Below are 18,526 nucleotides of genomic sequence, written 5' to 3'. Positions count from 1 at the left end.
GTAAGCATCAAATTAAAATTATAGTTGCAAATTTAAGATTAAAAATAAATAAATTAAAAATCAATCTTATTGGCTATAATAAATTTTTTTAAAATTAATTTTGTGTTTAATAGATTATTATTATTTTTTAAATTGACTTTTAAAAATTAAATTATATAAGGAATAAAAAAGAATTTAGTAGAGCGAAAATAATGGTGAAGATAAAAGGAAACTCATGATTCACGTTGTTCCAAAACTCCGTTCATTTTCGAATTTCCATTTGTTATTTTTAAAATTAATAAATGAATTATATAAATATAAGTACAAACCGCTCCCATTTCCCTCGTCCAAATTCCAATTCCCCTTTCTTCCTCCCACCAACAATGGCGGACTACATTCTCTACTTCCTTCTCTTCTTCCTCTCCTGTCTCTTCCTCCTCTTCCTTCTACACAAAACCTCCGGATCTGCCTCCTCCTCCTCCGCCGCCGCCGCCGCCGCTAAACTCACTCTGCCGCCGTCTCCTCCGTCTCTGCCTCTGATCGGCCACCTCCACCTCCTCCTTCCGGCGAATTACAAGTCCTTCTTCAACATCTCCTCCAAGTACGGTCCGCTCCTCCACATCCGACTCTGCTCGCTGCAGTATGTCCTCGTCTCCTCCGCCTCTCTCGCTGCTGAGATCTTCAGAACGCACGATCTTACGTTCTCGTCGCGGCCGGATTTCGCCTTCAGTGAGGAGTATCCGTACGGTAAAGTCGGATTCCTTGGCGCTCCCTACGGTGATTACTGGCGGTACATGAAGAAGTTGACGATGATGGAGGTTCTTGCGCCGCCGCAGCTTGCGCGGTCGCGATTTGTGAGGAATGAAGAGATCTCTCGTATGCTTCATAAGTTGCTCCTCAGTTCCCAGAAAAAGGAGGTACACTCTGTAACTAACTATACTTTCCTCATCTCTTTGTTGACATGCAAATTGTGATTCGTGATGCACTTTTTTTCTTGATTCTTTTTGTTTTGGTTGTCCAAAATTTGCCCTCGCTCTTTAAATCTTTTTTTTAACCTTCCTTTAACTTCATTTTATTTTTCGACTAAATATATACAAAAATGTGTGTCTATATGTATATATATATTACTTAAATTTTATATTCATGCGATTGTTTGAGAGTGGAACGAAATACTTGGTATGGAAACTTCTTTCGATATACGTTTTAAAACTGTGAAGCTAATGACTATACGTAATTGGTCAAAGTGGACAATATTTGTTAGCGGTAAACTTGAGCTGTTACCAATAGTTTCAGAGCTAGGCACCAAGCGGTGTGCGAACGAGGACACTGGGCCTTGAAATGGTGAATTGTGAGATCTCACGTTGAGAGTAGAACGAAATGTGAGATCTCACATCGAATAGAGGGTAGAACGAAATATTATTTAGAAGGATGTGAAGCATTGAGATTGACTGTCAAAATATTGGTCTAATATAGTTTAAAATTCTCAGTAAATCATTTTCATTCCAAAAAAAATCTTAACATTTATTAGAAAATAAAAGTGATGTATTATCAATCTTTTGTGTTCATTATTATGAACGTGCTAACAAATGCAGTGTTTTCTTTTTTTTTTCAAAAAAAAAAAATGAATCAACAGTCAGTGGACTTGGGAGCTGAGTTGATAAAGCTCACAAACAACAGCATATGCAGAATGATGATGAGCACAAGATGCTCTGAAGAGAACAATGAAGCAGAGAATATCAGAAAATTAGTAAATGACACCATTGAAATCGCCACAAAGCTCGCCTTCGGAGATCTCTTCAGCGAAGGTCCATTGAAGAGGCTCCCATTCTGGCTCTTCGGCAAGAAGGTTCTCAAACTCAATATCAGATTCGACGTTCTGTTGGAGAAGATTCTGCAACAGCACGAAGAACGAGCCAAAATTCATGGTTTCGAAAGAGACGATCGCGATCTCATGGATATATTGCTGAAAGCGTATTTAGACGAGAAAGCCGAGTTCAAAATTACTCGAAATCACATCAAAGCCTTCTTGCTTGTGAGTTTTCGATTTCGTTATTGATGATTCTTCTTTTTCTTCCTTCTCGCTTCAGAACCCTGACATATACTCTGTTTCTGTTAGGATCTATTCATCGCCGGCACAGGAACGTCCGCGGAGGTTATGCAGTGGACGATCGCGGAACTAATCAACCATCCCAACGTGTTCCGAAAGGTCCGCCAAGAGATCGAATGCGTCGTCGGATCGAGACTCGTCGAAGAAACAGATATCGTGAATCTTCCTTACATGCAGGCGGTGGTGAAGGAGTGTCTCCGGCTGTATCCGGCGGTGCCGGTGGCAAGAAGAGCCTGCCGGGAGACTTGCAAGGTGAACGGATACGACATTCCAAAGGACATCATGGTTGCAGTCGACCTGTTTGCGATAATGCGCGATCCAAATCTTTGGGAGAATCCCGACGAATTTCGGCCCGAGAGATTCTACAATGCAAATCCAAATAAAGACGAAGGCGATCAAGGAATGAAGCACATTCAATACGAGATTAAGGGACAGAATTTCAGCTTTGTGCCGTTCGGGGGAGGAAGAAGGGGCTGTCCCGGGTCGTTGTTGGCGTACAACACGATCAACAGGACGGTGGCGGCGTTGGTTCAGTGCTTTGATTGGAAGGTTGGGAAAGATGGAAATGGAGAGAAGGTGAACATGGAGATCGGAACTGGAATTAGTCTGCCAATGGCTCATGCTTTTATCTGTGTTCCTGTTTCTCATTCCACACCTTTTGTTGCTTAGTGGTGAGGAATTGTGAACGGAAGCTCCGAGAGTTGAATTATATTCCATCTCGAACTTTTTAATAATGTGTTCTTCAAGTTCTTGTAGTGTAGTATCCACTTTCATTCAACCAATCCATTAGATCAACAACTATGTCTACATTATTATGTGCCTCCAATAATTTGGTCCATTATAATTTTAGAAAACAATAAACGTGAATGACTGAAACAAGAATCAGAATACAAGAACGACAACATTAAGCTTTTGCTCGATCAAAATGTACATTATGTTGGTGACAGAGCCTCTAAACAGAAAGCTTAGAACATCAGTACTATTTTACCTTGTATCATCAAAAGTATGAAATACAATAGTCTTGTACTCTTTTGGAGACCAGCGGTATTGTGTTTGTGTAGGCTGTAAAAAGAAGCAATTCATGTGAGAATATGGTGAAGTCAAACAAGAATACTACTCTGTTAACTCCTGCAACAGCCAGAAGTTGCAGACTGAGGCTCTTGTCCAGGGACAACAATCTTTGTTCCTTTGAGGAGTGATGAGCTTCCTCCCGAATCAGTTTCTTCGTTTGCGATCAGCGCCTTCCTGCTGATAACTCGGTAAATTTCTGTTAGGATAGTATTGAATGCTGCCTCTACATTAGTTGCCTCGAGCGCGGATGTTTCCATGAAAAACAGATTCTCCATTTGAGAAAACTCTTTTGCGTCTTCTGTAGGCACAACGCGAAGAGAGCCTAGATCGGACTTGTTCCCTATAAGCATTATAACGATATTCTTGTCTGCATGGGCACGCAATTCTTCCAACCATCTAGCTATATGATCGAACGTTTGACGCTTCGTCATGTCGTAGACCAGCATTGCCCCCACAGCACCTCTGTAATATGCACTTGTCACTGCACGATACCTGAAAATCATCCCTGTTAAGAGAAGAATAAAGAAAATCTACAGCTTTTTATGGAGCTGTTTCTACATAATCAGAGCAACCAGAGAATAAAATTTTACCATATGTCCCGATATAACTTTATGACAAAATTATAAATCTGTAACAGCCCAAGCCTACCGCTAATAGATATTGTCCTCTTTGGGCTTCCTCTCAAGGTTTTAAAAAGCGTTTGTTAGGGAGAAGTTTCTATACCCTTATAAGAAATGCTTTGTTCTTCCATCTGAATTTAACATGCTTGGGATATCACGTTTCAAGACAATATCACAGCTTGATTGTTCTTAACATCTATTCGTGCTAAAAGTTTTTCCACTTTCTAAAGTCGATAGCTTGATGTCAACCATCGGCATTCAGGCCCTTTTAACGGGTTTTGAACATTATGTGAGATGGGTAATTTGTCAAACTGTAATCATTAATCACAATACAAGACCATGGCCAGACCTCATTCAAAACTCATATTTATCTAGTCCCAGGAACAATTCTTCAATTCAATTCACAATATACTGATCAGGTTTAATATCTGTATGTACAGCTATGGCAAGTAACATATCAAAGTCAAACATCAACAACATGAACTCTCCCCAAGGGATTGAACATGGTGAGATAAAGACACTTAACTAAGTGATTATATCCTTCATAGCAAGAGATAAAACAGGATGTTACTAACAGATTGTTACCATAGTTAAAAAGGCATCATTAATTCGATTTCTTACATAGTACATCAAAAAAGGTTGTACAAAATGCCATATTATGTAACAGTCAAAGCCCACCGCTGGCAGATGTTGTCCGCTTTGACCCGTTACGTAACAGTTTTAAAACACGTCTACTAGGGAGAGGTTTCCACACCCTTATAAGGAATGCTTCATTCCTCTCCCCAACTGAGGTGGGATCTCACATATCAAAAACTTAATATATATATCAGAGCAGTTTCATTATGCTAAAAAAAATGTCCACACCCTCTTTTAAACTTTGGACAAATCAAGAGTTTTCCTTATTAAGCTTACTGGAAGAATTGAACATGCCACATTTGGGTAGATGTTCCTCAAAGAGCGCAAGCCTTAGCCAACGAGGCCCCGCCCTTGAGGGCTTGGTGCAGTTTCTTTATTCAAAACAAATACTCCACGAGATGAAGTAAAGTTCAATACATACATAAACATAAACATAAACATAAACATAATAATATGAAAATTTTCACATGAAAAAAAAGATCACTAAATTTAGGGGCATTGTAATCATCTGAAATGAAATTTAGCAAAACCCACAATTACCATTAAAGAAAGATGTGTAACTAACAGATCATCGAAATAAATCTTCATTACCACTAAAGAACAACTATCATGCTGATATCAATCTTAAACATAGAAATTCTGGAATAACTAGTATAATTTATAGCAAAACTGTTCATATTCAAAAGCCTAATTGAGAATCGTTGAAACAGGAAAGAAATCCTTAAGAAAAACATGGAAGTTTGTTTGAGTACCTCTCCTGACCAGCAGTATCCCATATCTGCGCCTTGATAGCCTTCTGGTCAATAACAAGCGTCTTCGTCTGAAACTCAACCCCGATAGTCGCCTTCGAATCCAAACTGAACTCATTCCTAGTAAAACGGGAGAGAAGTTGCGATTTCCCCACCGCAGAATCTCCGATCAACACGACCTTGAAAACATAATCAATCTTCTGATTGAAATTCGATTGCAAATTAGACATATCTCAACCGAAAGAATCAAAATCTAATCCAACCCTCAAAAACAAAAAACGTAAAAAGAGGTTAAACTCGAACACCGAGCGATCGATCGATTGATGCGATTGCGAGGGGATTTATAAGTTTGCAGTTGAGAAGAACACAAAGGGAAATGGAGGAAGGATTGTGTTTGGAGAGAAGGAAAATCAAGGGAAAATAGGGTTTAGCGAAGAGTTGAAAAGAAGAAGCGAAAATGCTTTTGACATGGACGAAAGCAGAGGGAAGAAGAGAGACGGAGCAGCCACGATTTTTCTCTTCTTCCTTTCGTTCTTCCCTTAGCAATGGTCAACGTTGACATGGACCAACTACTTCCATTCTTCAATAGTCTCTTTGTGATGGTGAACACATATACATACATACATACATACATACATACATACATACATACATACATACATATATATATATACCCATGTTGTTATTCGTATATCGTTTATGCAATTTTCTATTTTAGAATTTAGTTCACCTATCTGGTATTTAGCCTCCAACTAATTACTGTCAGTCTGTATTTATTATCGCATTGTTTACCTATTATTGAATTTCAACCGACTGATTTTACCTACTATACTGATTAATATTATTTTAGAAAATAATAATAATAATAATAATAAAGGGGTAACTCCTTTTTTTTCCGACATAACATTCTCGGTAACTTGTATTGTTTGTTTGGCTCTATCAACTCGAAACTAACGAGTATTTGTGTGTGTATATATATATATATATATGTATTATTTATTTATTTATTTATTTATTTATTTATTTATTTATTTCAACTGAACTAATAAACTCTAAAATGATTATCAATAATTTTTTATTTTACATTATATTTAAATAAATGTTAAAGAGATGGAAAGCTGTAAATTGGTATTGGACCCTTCGACGACTCTAAAGCCCACTTATTAAAGCCCATATTTAAAGCCCACTTATTAAAGCCCATTCATTAAAGCCCATTTACTTTAGCCCATTTATTAAAGCCCATTTATTAAAGCCCATTGGGCATATCATTCGAGCAAATGGGTTTCTGTGACAAATTAAAAACTTTCTTATCCAAAAAATAAAAATTAATAATAACATATATTTTAACTAATATATATAATCTCTATTAATTTGGAAAGTAATTGCAATTTGTCTTTTATTGCCCAAATAATGCCAACTTTTTATTTTTTAAATCATAGTCCATATTTATAGAATGTAATTCGTAAAAAAGATCACTTAATGATATAATTTATCATATTGACGTTTTTTTTCTTTTCAATTTATGAATTATTAGAATAATTATGCGTTGAATAGAATAAAAAGATTTTGAATGATTAAAACTATATATTAAGATGCTAATAATAATTATAATAGTAATAATTAGGTAAAAGAAAGTTGAAAGTATTAATAATTAAAAGGTAATTGATTTAATTTTTTAATTTTATTTTAGATATAAATATGGAAAGTGCGAAAATAAATCATTTTGGATGGATAATAATACACATGCGCGCACCCCTTAATTGTCGGAATTAAGTGAGATTAAGAGGAATTAGTTAATTAATTAAGTTATTTTTATTCTCTTAAATATTTAAAACATTATTTGCAAATGCCTGTTGCCAAATCTACTGACCTGACCACCGACCGTCACCGTTTAATTATTTTCAGAGCATAGTCGTTATTATTCGTTTTATTAAATATATTATTTATTAAAATTTTAAAATTAGAGGGACAAAATCAAAATTAAGCCAAAATTAATACTTTTAAAATCCATTTTCAAATAATAATTACATGGTTAATTAATATAAAATATCATTAATAATTCTTAGAATAATAGGAATAATATAATATAAATTTCATAACTAGCGCGAGTTATTCTAACATGTTTTGTCTTCCGTCATGCATGTCAAGATGTCTTCTAAAATAAAATTGTTCAAAATAAAGCACGTTTAGGAAGGTGCACGTTGTTGATATAGATAGTAATTTTTAATTATTATATCTTTAGAATCGCTCTCGATAGAATATAATCTCGGTTCATTCATGTACGCCTTATTTATTCGAGTATCGAATTAAAGGTACCCTTAGTTGGGAGGGCAAAAACGACCATTTTCATGTGAGGGCCTTCAATGCTTTGCTCCCACTTTCCCATGGAAGAGGACCGAGACCCATTTCGCGTCACCTTGTAGGACCATCACACCCAACCCTCCACCTCTTCCCATTTTCTTCCTAACTTTATTTATTTATTATTATCATTTTTTTATTTTACTTTTTATAAAAATAAATAAATCATATATCCACCTCTGATAAAAAAAAAAATTAATAAAAAAATAATAATAATACAAGAGCTCGATATTTAATATTAATAAAAATTTTATTTATTTATTTTATATGGAGTATTTCATTATATTGTTGGTAAATTAGACTAATCATTATTTTTAAGACTTTATAATAATAATAAAAAGACATTTAATCATACACGCCAATTATATTTATAAGGAAATATAATGAAATTAATATCATTACCATGATCATGGCTCCTTTTATGAACAAAATGGTTGTCATAATAATTACTAAAAAAAATATATATATATAATTATTTAATCTTTTAATTTTGATATTTTTGTATTTAATGGGTCTATATCAAATATAGCAAATTGTACATGAGCTAATAAAAAACAATGCATATTTTTTTAAAGTTGTAAGAAAAAAAAAAAAAAAAACTAAATAATTGGTGGAAAAAAATAATTCCCTCAACTAAAAATAAATCTAATCATTAATTTAATTACCATAAACTATATATTAAAAAGAGATAAATAAGTTCACTATCACTCTGACAATTTAGTCCCTAAATTTTGATTGGTCGAGATTTATTTTTATATTTACAATTTTTAACAATTAAATCGACTATTTTAATCTCTCAACTTTGTAATTTATTATTATTATATATATATATATAATTTAAAGATGAATTATTTAAAAAATAATAATGAAATAAAATGATTAGGAATTATATGAATATGGTCATAAAAATAATAATTTGAAGCCATAATATCCATTGATGTCGATGATGATACAAAATCTGATGGGGAATTAAAAAAAAAAAAAAAAAAAAANAATTAAATAATATTAATATTAAAGCCGACACAGAGAAATTAAGGTTTAAAAGGGCAGGGATGGCCCACTGCCAACTCAGGAGAGAGGTGAAAATTTGAGAACATAGCACGTGATATGATGTGACTGTAACCCAATTTCAGACCCTCTTTATTTCCATTAACTGACTTGCATGTTCCTGAACCCCTCATCAAATTTTGCAATATTTTATTTATATTTTATCATTTTTACAATCATCTAAATAAATATTTTAAACGTTAATTTAGTTTACACAATATTTATTTTATAATTACACTTTTGAATTATCATAAATATATTAATTTAGATTATTTCTTTCAAATAATTTACGAAAAATCAACATTTTAAATTTTTAAACAAACATATATATATATACGTTTGATCCTGGATGAATTAATATGTTTTCAATTGATTCATTTATAATAATTTAGATGTTTAATTGATAATATTATAAATTTAACTATACATATACATTAATGATGGGTGAATTAATAAATTTTAAATTGATTCATTTATAATAATTTAGATGTTTAATTGATAATATTATAAATTTAACTATATATATATATATATAACGGGCGGGTGCGTGTTATGCATGTAAAAAAAAACATGTATGTTGTTAAAACATACATAAATGCCTATATGTGTGTGTATGTATATACGTGTATGTGTGGGCGTGCTTAATTGGTTAAATTAAATTATGAATTCACTCATTAAAATATACATTTATTATTTGAAGCTTAAAAATTTATTTGGATTTCACGTTTTTCTAATTTAAAATATTTATAAAAAATTGGGTTTAATATTGAAACTTTTTGAAAACAATGGCAAATTAATACTAAAATTGTAAAATTTAAATTAGTGAGTATAAGAACAACATTGACAAATTAATTTATTATTATTATTATTATTATTATTGGAAAAGAAAAACAGTGAAAAAACAAGCCAAGCTCTTTAAAAATCTAAGTTGAAGATTTGAGGGTCCCACACACACAAAAGCAATTTAAGGGATATGCTTCAAATCTTGAATTTTCATAAGGTCCCATATAATTCATTATTTGGTATACCCACATATATATTATTAATTCACTCTTTATTTTATTCCTTGAAACTATATAAAATAAACTTTACCTTATCATTATAATATGCTTTTATCAATATGTGAAAAGTTCGTAAAAAATTAATTAATTAAATAAAATATTTTTATAAAAATAAAAAATGGAATCAGCTTTCTTCCTTATCCTCAAAAAGTTAATCAGGGTTTCGGCATGTGCCACAGGAAAAAAGGTGTAACGTAATTATCATCTTCACCAGGGGTATTTTCGTAATTTACTACCTGCATTGAAACCAAACTGCTGCACTCCAACTTTCCCTCCTTCCTCCTCCTTCTACTTAACAATGGCTGCCATGGCAGATCTTACTCAGACTCACCTTTTCGGAAAGGAAAGAAAAATCGCGACATTGTTTCACAGAGTTTGAAATGTTGTTCAGAATCTTACCTGTTGTCTTCTTTCTCTTCGCCGTCGTCGACGCTTGCTCGCCGTCGGACCGAGCGGCATTGCTCGCTTTCAAGGCGGCGTTGAAGGAGCCGTACTTAGGAATCTTCAATTCATGGACTGGAGATTCCTGCTGCGGTGGATGGTACGGCGTCAGCTGTGATCCTGATACTCTCAAGGTCACTGACATAAGCCTTCGCGGCGAGTCTGAGGATCCGATCTTCGAGAAGGCCGGCCGGACTGGCTACATGACTGGTTCGATTTCGCCGGAGATTTGCAAGCTCGATAGCCTCACTATCCTTATCGTTGCCGATTGGAAAGGAATCTCCGGTGAGATTCCGAAGTGCTTGACGAAACTCAGCCATCTCCGCGTTCTTGACCTCGTTGGAAATAAAATCAGCGGGGAAATTCCTAAAGATATCGGAAACCTAAATAAACTCACCGTGCTTAACATAGCCGACAATGCGATTTCCGGTACTATACCTGCATCTATCGTTAACATTGGCAGTTTAAAGCATCTGGATCTCCGAAACAATCAAATCACCGGCGAAATTCCGTCCGATTTCGGGAAATTAGGCATGCTGAGCCGAGCGCTCCTCGGCCGCAACCAAATTACCGGAGCGATTCCGTCTTCGGTTACGAAAATGTACCGCCTCGCGGATTTAGATTTGTCGATGAACGGAATCTCCGGCATCATTCCGGAGAACATCGGCAACATGCCGGTTCTCTCAACGCTGAATCTGGACAGCAACAGAATCTCCGGCCAAATACCTCCAACTCTGATCAGCAATGGCGGGCTAGGGATTCTGAATCTGAGCCGAAACGCTCTGGAAGGCCACATTCCCGACGTTTTTTGCACCGATTCGTACTTCATGGCTCTCGACTTGTCGTTCAATGCTCTCAAAGGTCCGATACCAAATTCATTGTCGTCAGCCAAATACGTCGGCCATTTGGATCTCAGCCATAACCATCTTTGCGGGTCGATACCCATCGGGTCGCCCTTCGACCACCTCGAAGCGTCGTCGTTTACAAACAATGATTGCCTTTGTGGGAACCCGTTAAGGACCTGTTGAAGACAAAATCCGGGTAAGAGAGAAAAAAAACAATTGACCCGGATCCGACCCGAATGTATGTGTTGTTTTGTTTATAAAACTGTGATAATAAAATTCTTGTGTGGAGATTTTTAGTGAATCGGGTCGGGTATGTTTAATTATTTTCAATTTTTATTATATATTTTTGTTTAATGCAATCTGAATCTTAGATATAATTAAATATAATGCCTTTTTTACTTTTCCTTTTTGTCCTTGTTTTTAATATAAAATTCAAGGAGGCTGCATTGCACGTGAAAAAAGATCACTTCAGTTATTATTATTTTTTTTAATTTAAACCTATATAAAAACTAATAAAAGTTACTTATAGAGCGAGAAATTATACAATAAATGAAATTAATAAAAAATATAATTTGTCAGTTATTTATTTTAATTTTTAATAAATAAATGCTTCAATGCATGGCAATTATTCTTTATTTGCAAATTAAAAATGACAGAGAAAGGGATATTCTTTAATTAAGTAGAGAGAGAAAGAGAGTATTATCATTCATTAGCTTTCTAGAGGCGTATGAGAGAGAACTGAGTAGAAAGAATAATAATAAATAGTATAGTTTTTTCTTTTTTAGAAATATAATAAATAGTGTATTTAGTTTTTTATTACAAAATAAATAGTGTAATTTAATAAGTTAACACAATTTCTTTTGGATATTTATATATTTTTAAAAATTATTAAAGGCCAAAAGATAATTTAAGTTTTTAACTTTAAATAAATTCCCAAACTGTTTATTTAATACTCTAATTTATACCTATTAGATTTTAAAAAAAAATAAAAAATCACAAATTTATTCAACAACCCAAAATTAAAAAATTTAAATTCTATTAAACATAATTTTTCTTTTAAAGAAATTGATATTGCGGACACAAAATAAAAGTTTCAAGAACATATATTAAATATTTTAAAAATTAAAGATTTATCAAACATAAAATAAATAAAAAAATCAAATTTCTTGGTTAAAAAATTGGTACGATTTTCATGAATTGAAGTAAATTGTAAGCATTTAAGAGCATAGATTGCAACTTGGAATGGAGCCAGCTATCACTGTCCTACAATATTGATCACCATTAATATTGTACAATAATTTTAAAATAAAATAATTAAATATTTCACTTTTAATTCAACACGAACCTGTCAATGTCCTACAAATCTATTAATCGAGGGATATACTTTAATTAGTAAAGTCATTTACCCCGTTCGAGAGTGATTTAAACATATCAATTCAAACATAGATTATTTAAACATATCAATTCAAACATAGCTCAATCTATGTTAGGTAATATCCTAATGGGTTTGGTTTAATTTCTTTACTAAAAGTTGCAAAAAACCTTGAGTCAAAAATGGATGTGTAAGACCATAGCAAACCAAGAATTGACCTTAGTTTTGGGAAGCTCATTTAGTCCTCTTCTTCATCAATGACCTTGGTATCCAAGCCCTTGAATCCCTCTGCAGGTACCTCTGCGACAGTTACTAAGGAATAGAATTCCTCCTTGGCATCTTCCTCGTCGTTACGCTTTCGTGCAATGCGCACTCGAACCCTCCTTGGTACACTCCTAATTCCGCGACTCCATATATGCTTGTTAAGTTTCACGTCCACTCTAACATCAGTGGTACCCATAGCATTCTGAGCAAACTTTCTGAGTTCCTTGATAGCCTTCGGTGCCTTCTTCTTGAATGTGCTGCATATGATTATTATGAATAAGAAGTCACTAAAAGCATTCGAGATATAAAAGGTACATAACAAGGCATTGAAATCAATGACTAATATGACAGAACCCAAATGTATTGAAATGTAAGATAACGGAGATACAAGGTAACCAAGTATTCGAGGTATTTAAACCTTCTTTCTTGAGCACTCTCACTCAAGCCCTAACCAAACTCACTGAATCGATGCTTCTCCATTCTCCCTTTCCCACTTCCCCTATTTATGACTCGATTTAGCCCATGCTAACGCTTAACTTTTTCCAAATCTGTGAGATCCCGCATCGATTGGAGAGGGAAATGAAGCATTCCTTATACGGGTGTGTAAACCTCTCCCTAGTAGAGGCAAATTAAAACCTTGAGAGGAAGCTCGTGAAGAGAAAGTCTAAAGAGGACCATATCCAGCGGTTTGCAAGGGTTGTTACAAATGGTATCAAAGCCAAACACCAGGCGGTGTGCCAAGAAGGACGTTGGTGCACCAAGGGGGTGAATTGTGAGATCCTACATTGGTTGGAGAGGGGAACAAAACATTCCTTATAAGGGTGTGAAAACCTCTCTTCGTAGACACATTTTAAAACTTTGAAGAGAAAGCCCAAAAAGGACAATCTACTAGCGGTGGGCTTGGATTGTTACAAATATGTTGTGGATCAAACATGAAACGCACAAAAGTGCCAAGTATCTCTCACGAGAGCAAATGAATAGAACATAAGCACAGAGGTATCCGTGAGGATATTTTTCTAGGACCAGAAAATTGAAGAATAACCTTTCAAGATGAGTACAATATGTAGGCTAGAAGCCCTTTAAGAAGGAACATAACATATAATTAAGTCAGTTGTTAGTTAAGAACCAGAACTCCTATCATGGAAAAAAAATTGAACAGTACCAGAATGATGCCAAACTCATCAACCACAACTAATAAAACTTGCTAAGGTGCAACTGCACTCGCAATACTCCAAATTATACAAACTACTAAGAACAGCAAAGAACATTGACCCCCCAATGTCATCAATTCAAGTGCACAGTCAAAATCGACAATCCTCACAATATATCACTTGAATAACACAGCCCACAACGGAACAGAACATTAAATTCAAGACTCATTTAATATCTACCGACATAAAACCATAACGACGGGGTCCATACGGTTAAACTACGAAATTAAACGCAGGAGGACAAAAATCATGCCGACAAATCAACCTACAGCTGAATCATATTCATCTGTACTTTTCACCATATCAAAACCAGAAAATCCGGGAGAGAAAGAGAGAGGGAGAGAGTTACCATCCGTGCAAGCGTTTGTGGAGATTGACGGTATACTCCCTGGTGACGACCTCGCTTTTTCTTGCCTTGGCCGATTTATCCGCCATTTTTTCACGGCCCGGAAAACTCAACTCTCCGCCGCTGAAGATAAAACCCTAGCAACCCGACGACGGGGAAGAGAAGATCGCCTGTTGGGTGACCGACCTTTATAAATTCACAAAAAAAATTAAAACTTCTCAAAAAACAAAAAAAAAAAAAAAGAAAAAACGTTTTAATTTTAATTTTAATTTTAATTTTTTTTTCTTTTCGTAATTCACTTTATTGGAATCGGGTAATCGGGCCGGAAGAGGAATTGGGCCGGAGTCCAACTGTCCATGATTTGGAGGGTACCTTTCCCGCCATCGACCATTTCTCTCAACGAGCAAATCTAGGGCACATTCTTTGCGCTCCTCATCGCTTCCATTGAAAAGTAAGCTGCAATTACAGCATAAATTTCAGTTTTAATCACTTCTCTTTTGGTTCTTTAGTTTCAGTTCTTCAATTTGATTTCCAGACGCATGATCTCGTAACTTTGCCAAGTTTATTTGAATCGACTAGCATACGGGATTTTCCGTTTGCGCTCGTTGTAATTTGTTTCATTTCTGGAATGTTTCAGGTTTGTGGTTCATTTAATTTCACAGAGGAGCTGAGAAAACTGTTGTACGATGGTAAATTTCTGATGGATTGGTTCAATTAGAATATATGTGATTGTTGATTACGATGTATAATGTGGTATTCGTTTTGTCTGTTTCAGTCTGGAAGAAAAGAAACTGTTCTGGATTTGGCTAAGTTCGTGGACAAAGGCGTCCAAGTCAAGCTCACTGGCGGCAGACAAGGTTGTTTATTTTTAATACCTTCATTGTATTACTGCCACTCGGATACGATTCTTTACATTCTGATTAGTTTTTCTTTTTATTCATATATACGTTTAAGTGTTCGTTTGTTGAAAAAAAAAAAAAGTTCATGTGTTACGATCAAGAGGTTCAGGCAGGTAGTTGAATGTTTGATGTCGAGTGTTTTTTTTTTCTTTTCTGTTCGTTCTTCCTGTTTCTAAATGCAAGAAGAGTGCTTTATGAATCTTGTTTTCCATTGATAGTTACGGGAACGCTTAAAGGATATGATCAATTGCTAAACCTTGTGCTGGATGAAGCTGTAGAGTTTTTAAGAGGTAACCAATTTACTGGATACTGGCAGAATGAATGAGATTTGTGATGTTTTGTAGTGCATAGACTTAAAGTTCGCCGAGTTATTGATTAGTAGCTTTCATACAATTTTTCTATTTGTTGAGAGGTATAATGTGATGCGATGAACTCTTAAGACCGACACTCTCTATCATCTGTTGGACTTGAAAAATAATTTTGAAATTTATTTTTGTTGGTCTTTTTGGCATTCTAACACATGCTGTTGATGCACATAGGCACATTGATAGTGATAAAAACAAAACGTAACTCCAGAAAAAATAAAATAATCATTGAAAAATGAGACTGAAAATCCTTTGATATTGGGCCAAAGTAAGCATAGCTCAATGGTAATTGTCATGTACTTCTTCCTTTGAGGTTAGAGATTCAAATCCTCATGCCCCATATTTTTTTGTAACTTGTACTAAAAAAATCATTTCATATTGGACAAAGATGCAAAAATTAAGAATTTAAATTATAAGTAACATAACAAATTAACAATTTTTCTGCAAGAACAGAAAAAGGTTTCTTTTCTGTTGATTCAGCTGATTGAGATGTGGCAGTGTAGTTAATAATGTTTTGTTTGAAGTATGGCTTTTGTTATACATGCTTTCCTTAAGCATATTTTCAGTGGATATGTTTGTTTTTTTCAAAAGAAAACAGACATGTCATTGATATGATGAAACATATAAATCATCATTTTATTTTATTTTAATTTCGAAACTAGGACATATTTAAGAACTAGTAGTAGCCTATTGCATAAATTAGAATGCTCAATTTGCATTATTATCTTGTAAAACCCTTACATCGTATTATTTTTTACATTTTGTATACTGGGGAAAGCCTCTTTCTTTTCTCAGATTCAGGGTAAGATTTCATTTAAATAGAAGTTACAAAAATATGAGAATCTATATTATTGTGTCACAATATTTGAACAAACCCCTTTTGTCTTTCTATTGTTACTTGTAATTGGATGGTTAATCAATTTATAGGCATAAATGAAATTCTGAATGAAAATTTATGCATGTGCAATACATGCTATGATAAGTAATCGAACTCATACAAAAGGCGGGGACAAAAGAGGAAGATAAGCAACCTCATCTTCCAATAGGCCAATAAGGTTAGGGTATTTAGATGGAATGAGTCTCAAAGCTCCAAAACTTGTCTTTGTAATCTTTCTGTGTCTCTCCTTCCTTAGCTCCCCACAAAAAAGCATTGTTGGGTTTGAACATTTATATCCTAGTTGACTTGCTTGCAGAGACCATTGGCACAAGACCTGATTATTTGTTATGGAAGCACCATTGAAGGTCGGAAACTTCCATAGCTTATTCCAGAACGTAATAGGTGGGAAATGCTTTTAGTCCTAATTTCCTTGGTAAAAAATGCACCATTTAGGAGACTGTACTTTATTAGGGAGCTTCTTCTGAATTCTATCCACGGTGTTGGTATGCTCTTGCACCAAGATTCAAAGAACAAACTAGACCATCTTTGTAGCCCTAGCCTTCCAAATAGCCTGGGAGAGGCATTTCTTAACATTCTAGTATGTGTAAAGAAATCATATAATGGTAGTAAAAGATTCATTCAGGAAGTGGTAAATGAATTCATGGACTTTCATCTGGGTTTGCACCTCCGTTTGCTGTCTCATTCACCTAGCATGAACGTACAAATTAGATCAAGAAACACAAGCATGGAAATGCAATATAGTCCTGACTCTGGGAAACTGTTTTTATTGGCATCATAGTTCCTATTTATTACACATACTTACAACGTTCAGAGGATCTTTCCCCGGGGCAAGTTTTTTTTTGTGCTCCTCAATTCAGTTGCTTTTATTGGTGGTTATGTGCTTCTATTGTTTTGATTTTTATCTTGTCCACCATTTTCTTTATTCCCAAATCTCTTCTACTGACTGGCTAGTTAGTTATGTTTATATCTTTTGTTTTTATAATGGCCTTTTACCTTCTGTTCATTACGAACCTTAAGTTAAAATATTGTCCTTATACCTGTTCCTGCTATGCTTTTGATGGCGCTGCAGAATATATCTGATATATTGGCTAAAGTTTTTTTTTTCTTTTCTGCAGATTCCGACGATCCATTGAAGACAACAGATCAAACCAGGCGCCTTGGCCTAATTGTATAATTCTTTCTCCTTGGATACAATGAAAAATTTTATCAATTTTTTAGCACAGAATTTTATTGTTTACGCATGCGACTAAGGACTTCTTTGACAATTGCAATTGTCTGTGCGCTAAACAGATTAGATGGTCTCAATTAACGTGAAAATTTCAGAGTTTTTATTTGTTTTTAAATAATCCTTTCTTTTAACAAGAAAAAAGAAGGCATCATAATTTACTTTTGTTTGAAAACTTCTCCTTTATGGACTGGACGAAATACTGTGTGCTCCGGCTGAGCATGTTTCTATCCTTTGAATACTTGTATTTTTCTTATCTGCTATCACATGCGCCATGTTTTTGCCTTTTTGTTAAATTATTGTATTGAGAGTATATCTGTAAATTTTTTGTTTGCATCTTGGCATTNGTTAGGGCATGGTTAACTATTTCTTGTGATAATTTAAATTATTTTATCACGAGGAAAAAGTGAAAGCTTGGCTCTTCTTAAGCGTGCATGTGTAAAAGGAGAAAGGAAATGCTCTAAATGGCGTGCTTCTTTGTTCATAGTTTCTTTTCTAGCCCGTGTGATCAATATGCATACTATTCACTGCAGGTTTGCAGGGGGACTGCTGTAATGCTTGTGTCTCCAGTTGATGGTACAGATGAGATTGCTAACCCCTTTATCCAACCGGATGGTGCATAGATGTAATTTTTGTGAACTCTAATTTCCCTGTTCTGTATCTGAATATCTAGTTTCACTATTACTTTGTGATTCCACACCCCGGCCTCCTCCTCCTCCTCCTTTCTCTCTTCCCCTCAAACAATTGAGTTTCAACCCTTCTATGTACGTGGAGAATTTATCCATGTGAAGTAAAATGGTGAAATTTTGTTAACTTCAGTCTATCTTACTGCTTTCTTTGATGTTACTGTTTTTTGGGTATCTTCACCTTGGATACCTTCTAAGTTTTAGGAGTCCATAAAGATGTGATGGCATTGCCCAATAAGCTGTTGCCTGATACTGACAAAGAACTGATGGTGTAGAAAGTGACATGGATCCTGCTTGTTTGGCCGACAAAGGATTTCTTTTGTTGATAGCCCAACTTGTTCTCTTT

At 34.6% G+C, this 18,526-nt stretch overlaps 5 protein-coding genes across 6 annotated transcripts; 3 read left to right on the top strand and 2 right to left on the bottom strand.

The window, feature by feature from the left end:
• The first annotated feature begins 337 nt into the window (after positions 1 to 337).
• LOC111789204 (cytochrome P450 705A22-like) lies at positions 338 to 2,898 on the top strand. Its single transcript, XM_023669900.1, has 3 exons — positions 338 to 896; positions 1,613 to 2,011; positions 2,096 to 2,898. Exons 1-3 carry the CDS (start codon positions 363 to 365, stop codon positions 2,753 to 2,755), a joined length of 1,593 nt encoding a protein of 530 aa, XP_023525668.1. The 5' UTR covers positions 338 to 362; the 3' UTR covers positions 2,756 to 2,898.
• A 72-nt stretch (positions 2,899 to 2,970) lies between these two features.
• Positions 2,971 to 5,722, bottom strand: LOC111789206 (ras-related protein RABA4c-like). The gene is made up of 2 exons (XM_023669902.1): positions 5,166 to 5,722; positions 2,971 to 3,649 (listed from the first exon to the last, which is right to left on the bottom strand). The coding sequence occupies exons 1-2, from the start codon at positions 5,390 to 5,392 to the stop codon at positions 3,208 to 3,210; spliced, it is 669 nt and encodes a 222-aa protein (XP_023525670.1). The 5' UTR covers positions 5,393 to 5,722; the 3' UTR covers positions 2,971 to 3,207.
• Positions 5,723 to 9,799: 4,077 nt separating this feature from the next.
• On the top strand, positions 9,800 to 11,273 carry LOC111789433 (DNA damage-repair/toleration protein DRT100-like). Its single transcript, XM_023670207.1, has one exon. It carries the CDS (start codon positions 10,009 to 10,011, stop codon positions 11,095 to 11,097), a length of 1,089 nt encoding a protein of 362 aa, XP_023525975.1. The 5' UTR covers positions 9,800 to 10,008; the 3' UTR covers positions 11,098 to 11,273.
• Positions 11,274 to 12,220: 947 nt separating this feature from the next.
• On the bottom strand, positions 12,221 to 14,344 carry LOC111789259 (60S ribosomal protein L31-like). Its single transcript, XM_023669977.1, has 2 exons — positions 14,111 to 14,344; positions 12,221 to 12,807 (listed from the first exon to the last, which is right to left on the bottom strand). Exons 1-2 carry the CDS (start codon positions 14,194 to 14,196, stop codon positions 12,525 to 12,527), a joined length of 369 nt encoding a protein of 122 aa, XP_023525745.1. The 5' UTR covers positions 14,197 to 14,344; the 3' UTR covers positions 12,221 to 12,524.
• Positions 14,345 to 14,467: 123 nt separating this feature from the next.
• LOC111789260 (sm-like protein LSM7) lies at positions 14,468 to 18,315 on the top strand. 2 transcript variants are annotated; one of them, XM_023669978.1, is made up of 6 exons: positions 14,468 to 14,558; positions 14,745 to 14,796; positions 14,883 to 14,964; positions 15,225 to 15,296; positions 17,385 to 17,437; positions 18,028 to 18,312. In XM_023669978.1, exons 2-6 carry the CDS (start codon positions 14,794 to 14,796, stop codon positions 18,115 to 18,117), a joined length of 300 nt encoding a protein of 99 aa, XP_023525746.1. In that variant the 5' UTR covers positions 14,468 to 14,558; positions 14,745 to 14,793; the 3' UTR covers positions 18,118 to 18,312. The 2 variants fall into 2 exon arrangements, with proteins under 2 accessions (XP_023525746.1, XP_023525747.1); XM_023669979.1 differs by lacking the exon at positions 14,468 to 14,558 and adding an exon at positions 14,563 to 14,654 and having other exon boundaries at positions 18,028 to 18,315.
• The last annotated feature ends 211 nt before the right edge of the window (positions 18,316 to 18,526 follow it).

This window comes from Cucurbita pepo, chromosome LG02 (assembly GCF_002806865.2).
Source record: "Cucurbita pepo subsp. pepo cultivar mu-cu-16 chromosome LG02, ASM280686v2, whole genome shotgun sequence".
Taxonomy (NCBI): domain Eukaryota; kingdom Viridiplantae; phylum Streptophyta; class Magnoliopsida; order Cucurbitales; family Cucurbitaceae; genus Cucurbita; species Cucurbita pepo.
This window is presented reverse-complemented; position numbering and strand designations above follow the sequence as displayed.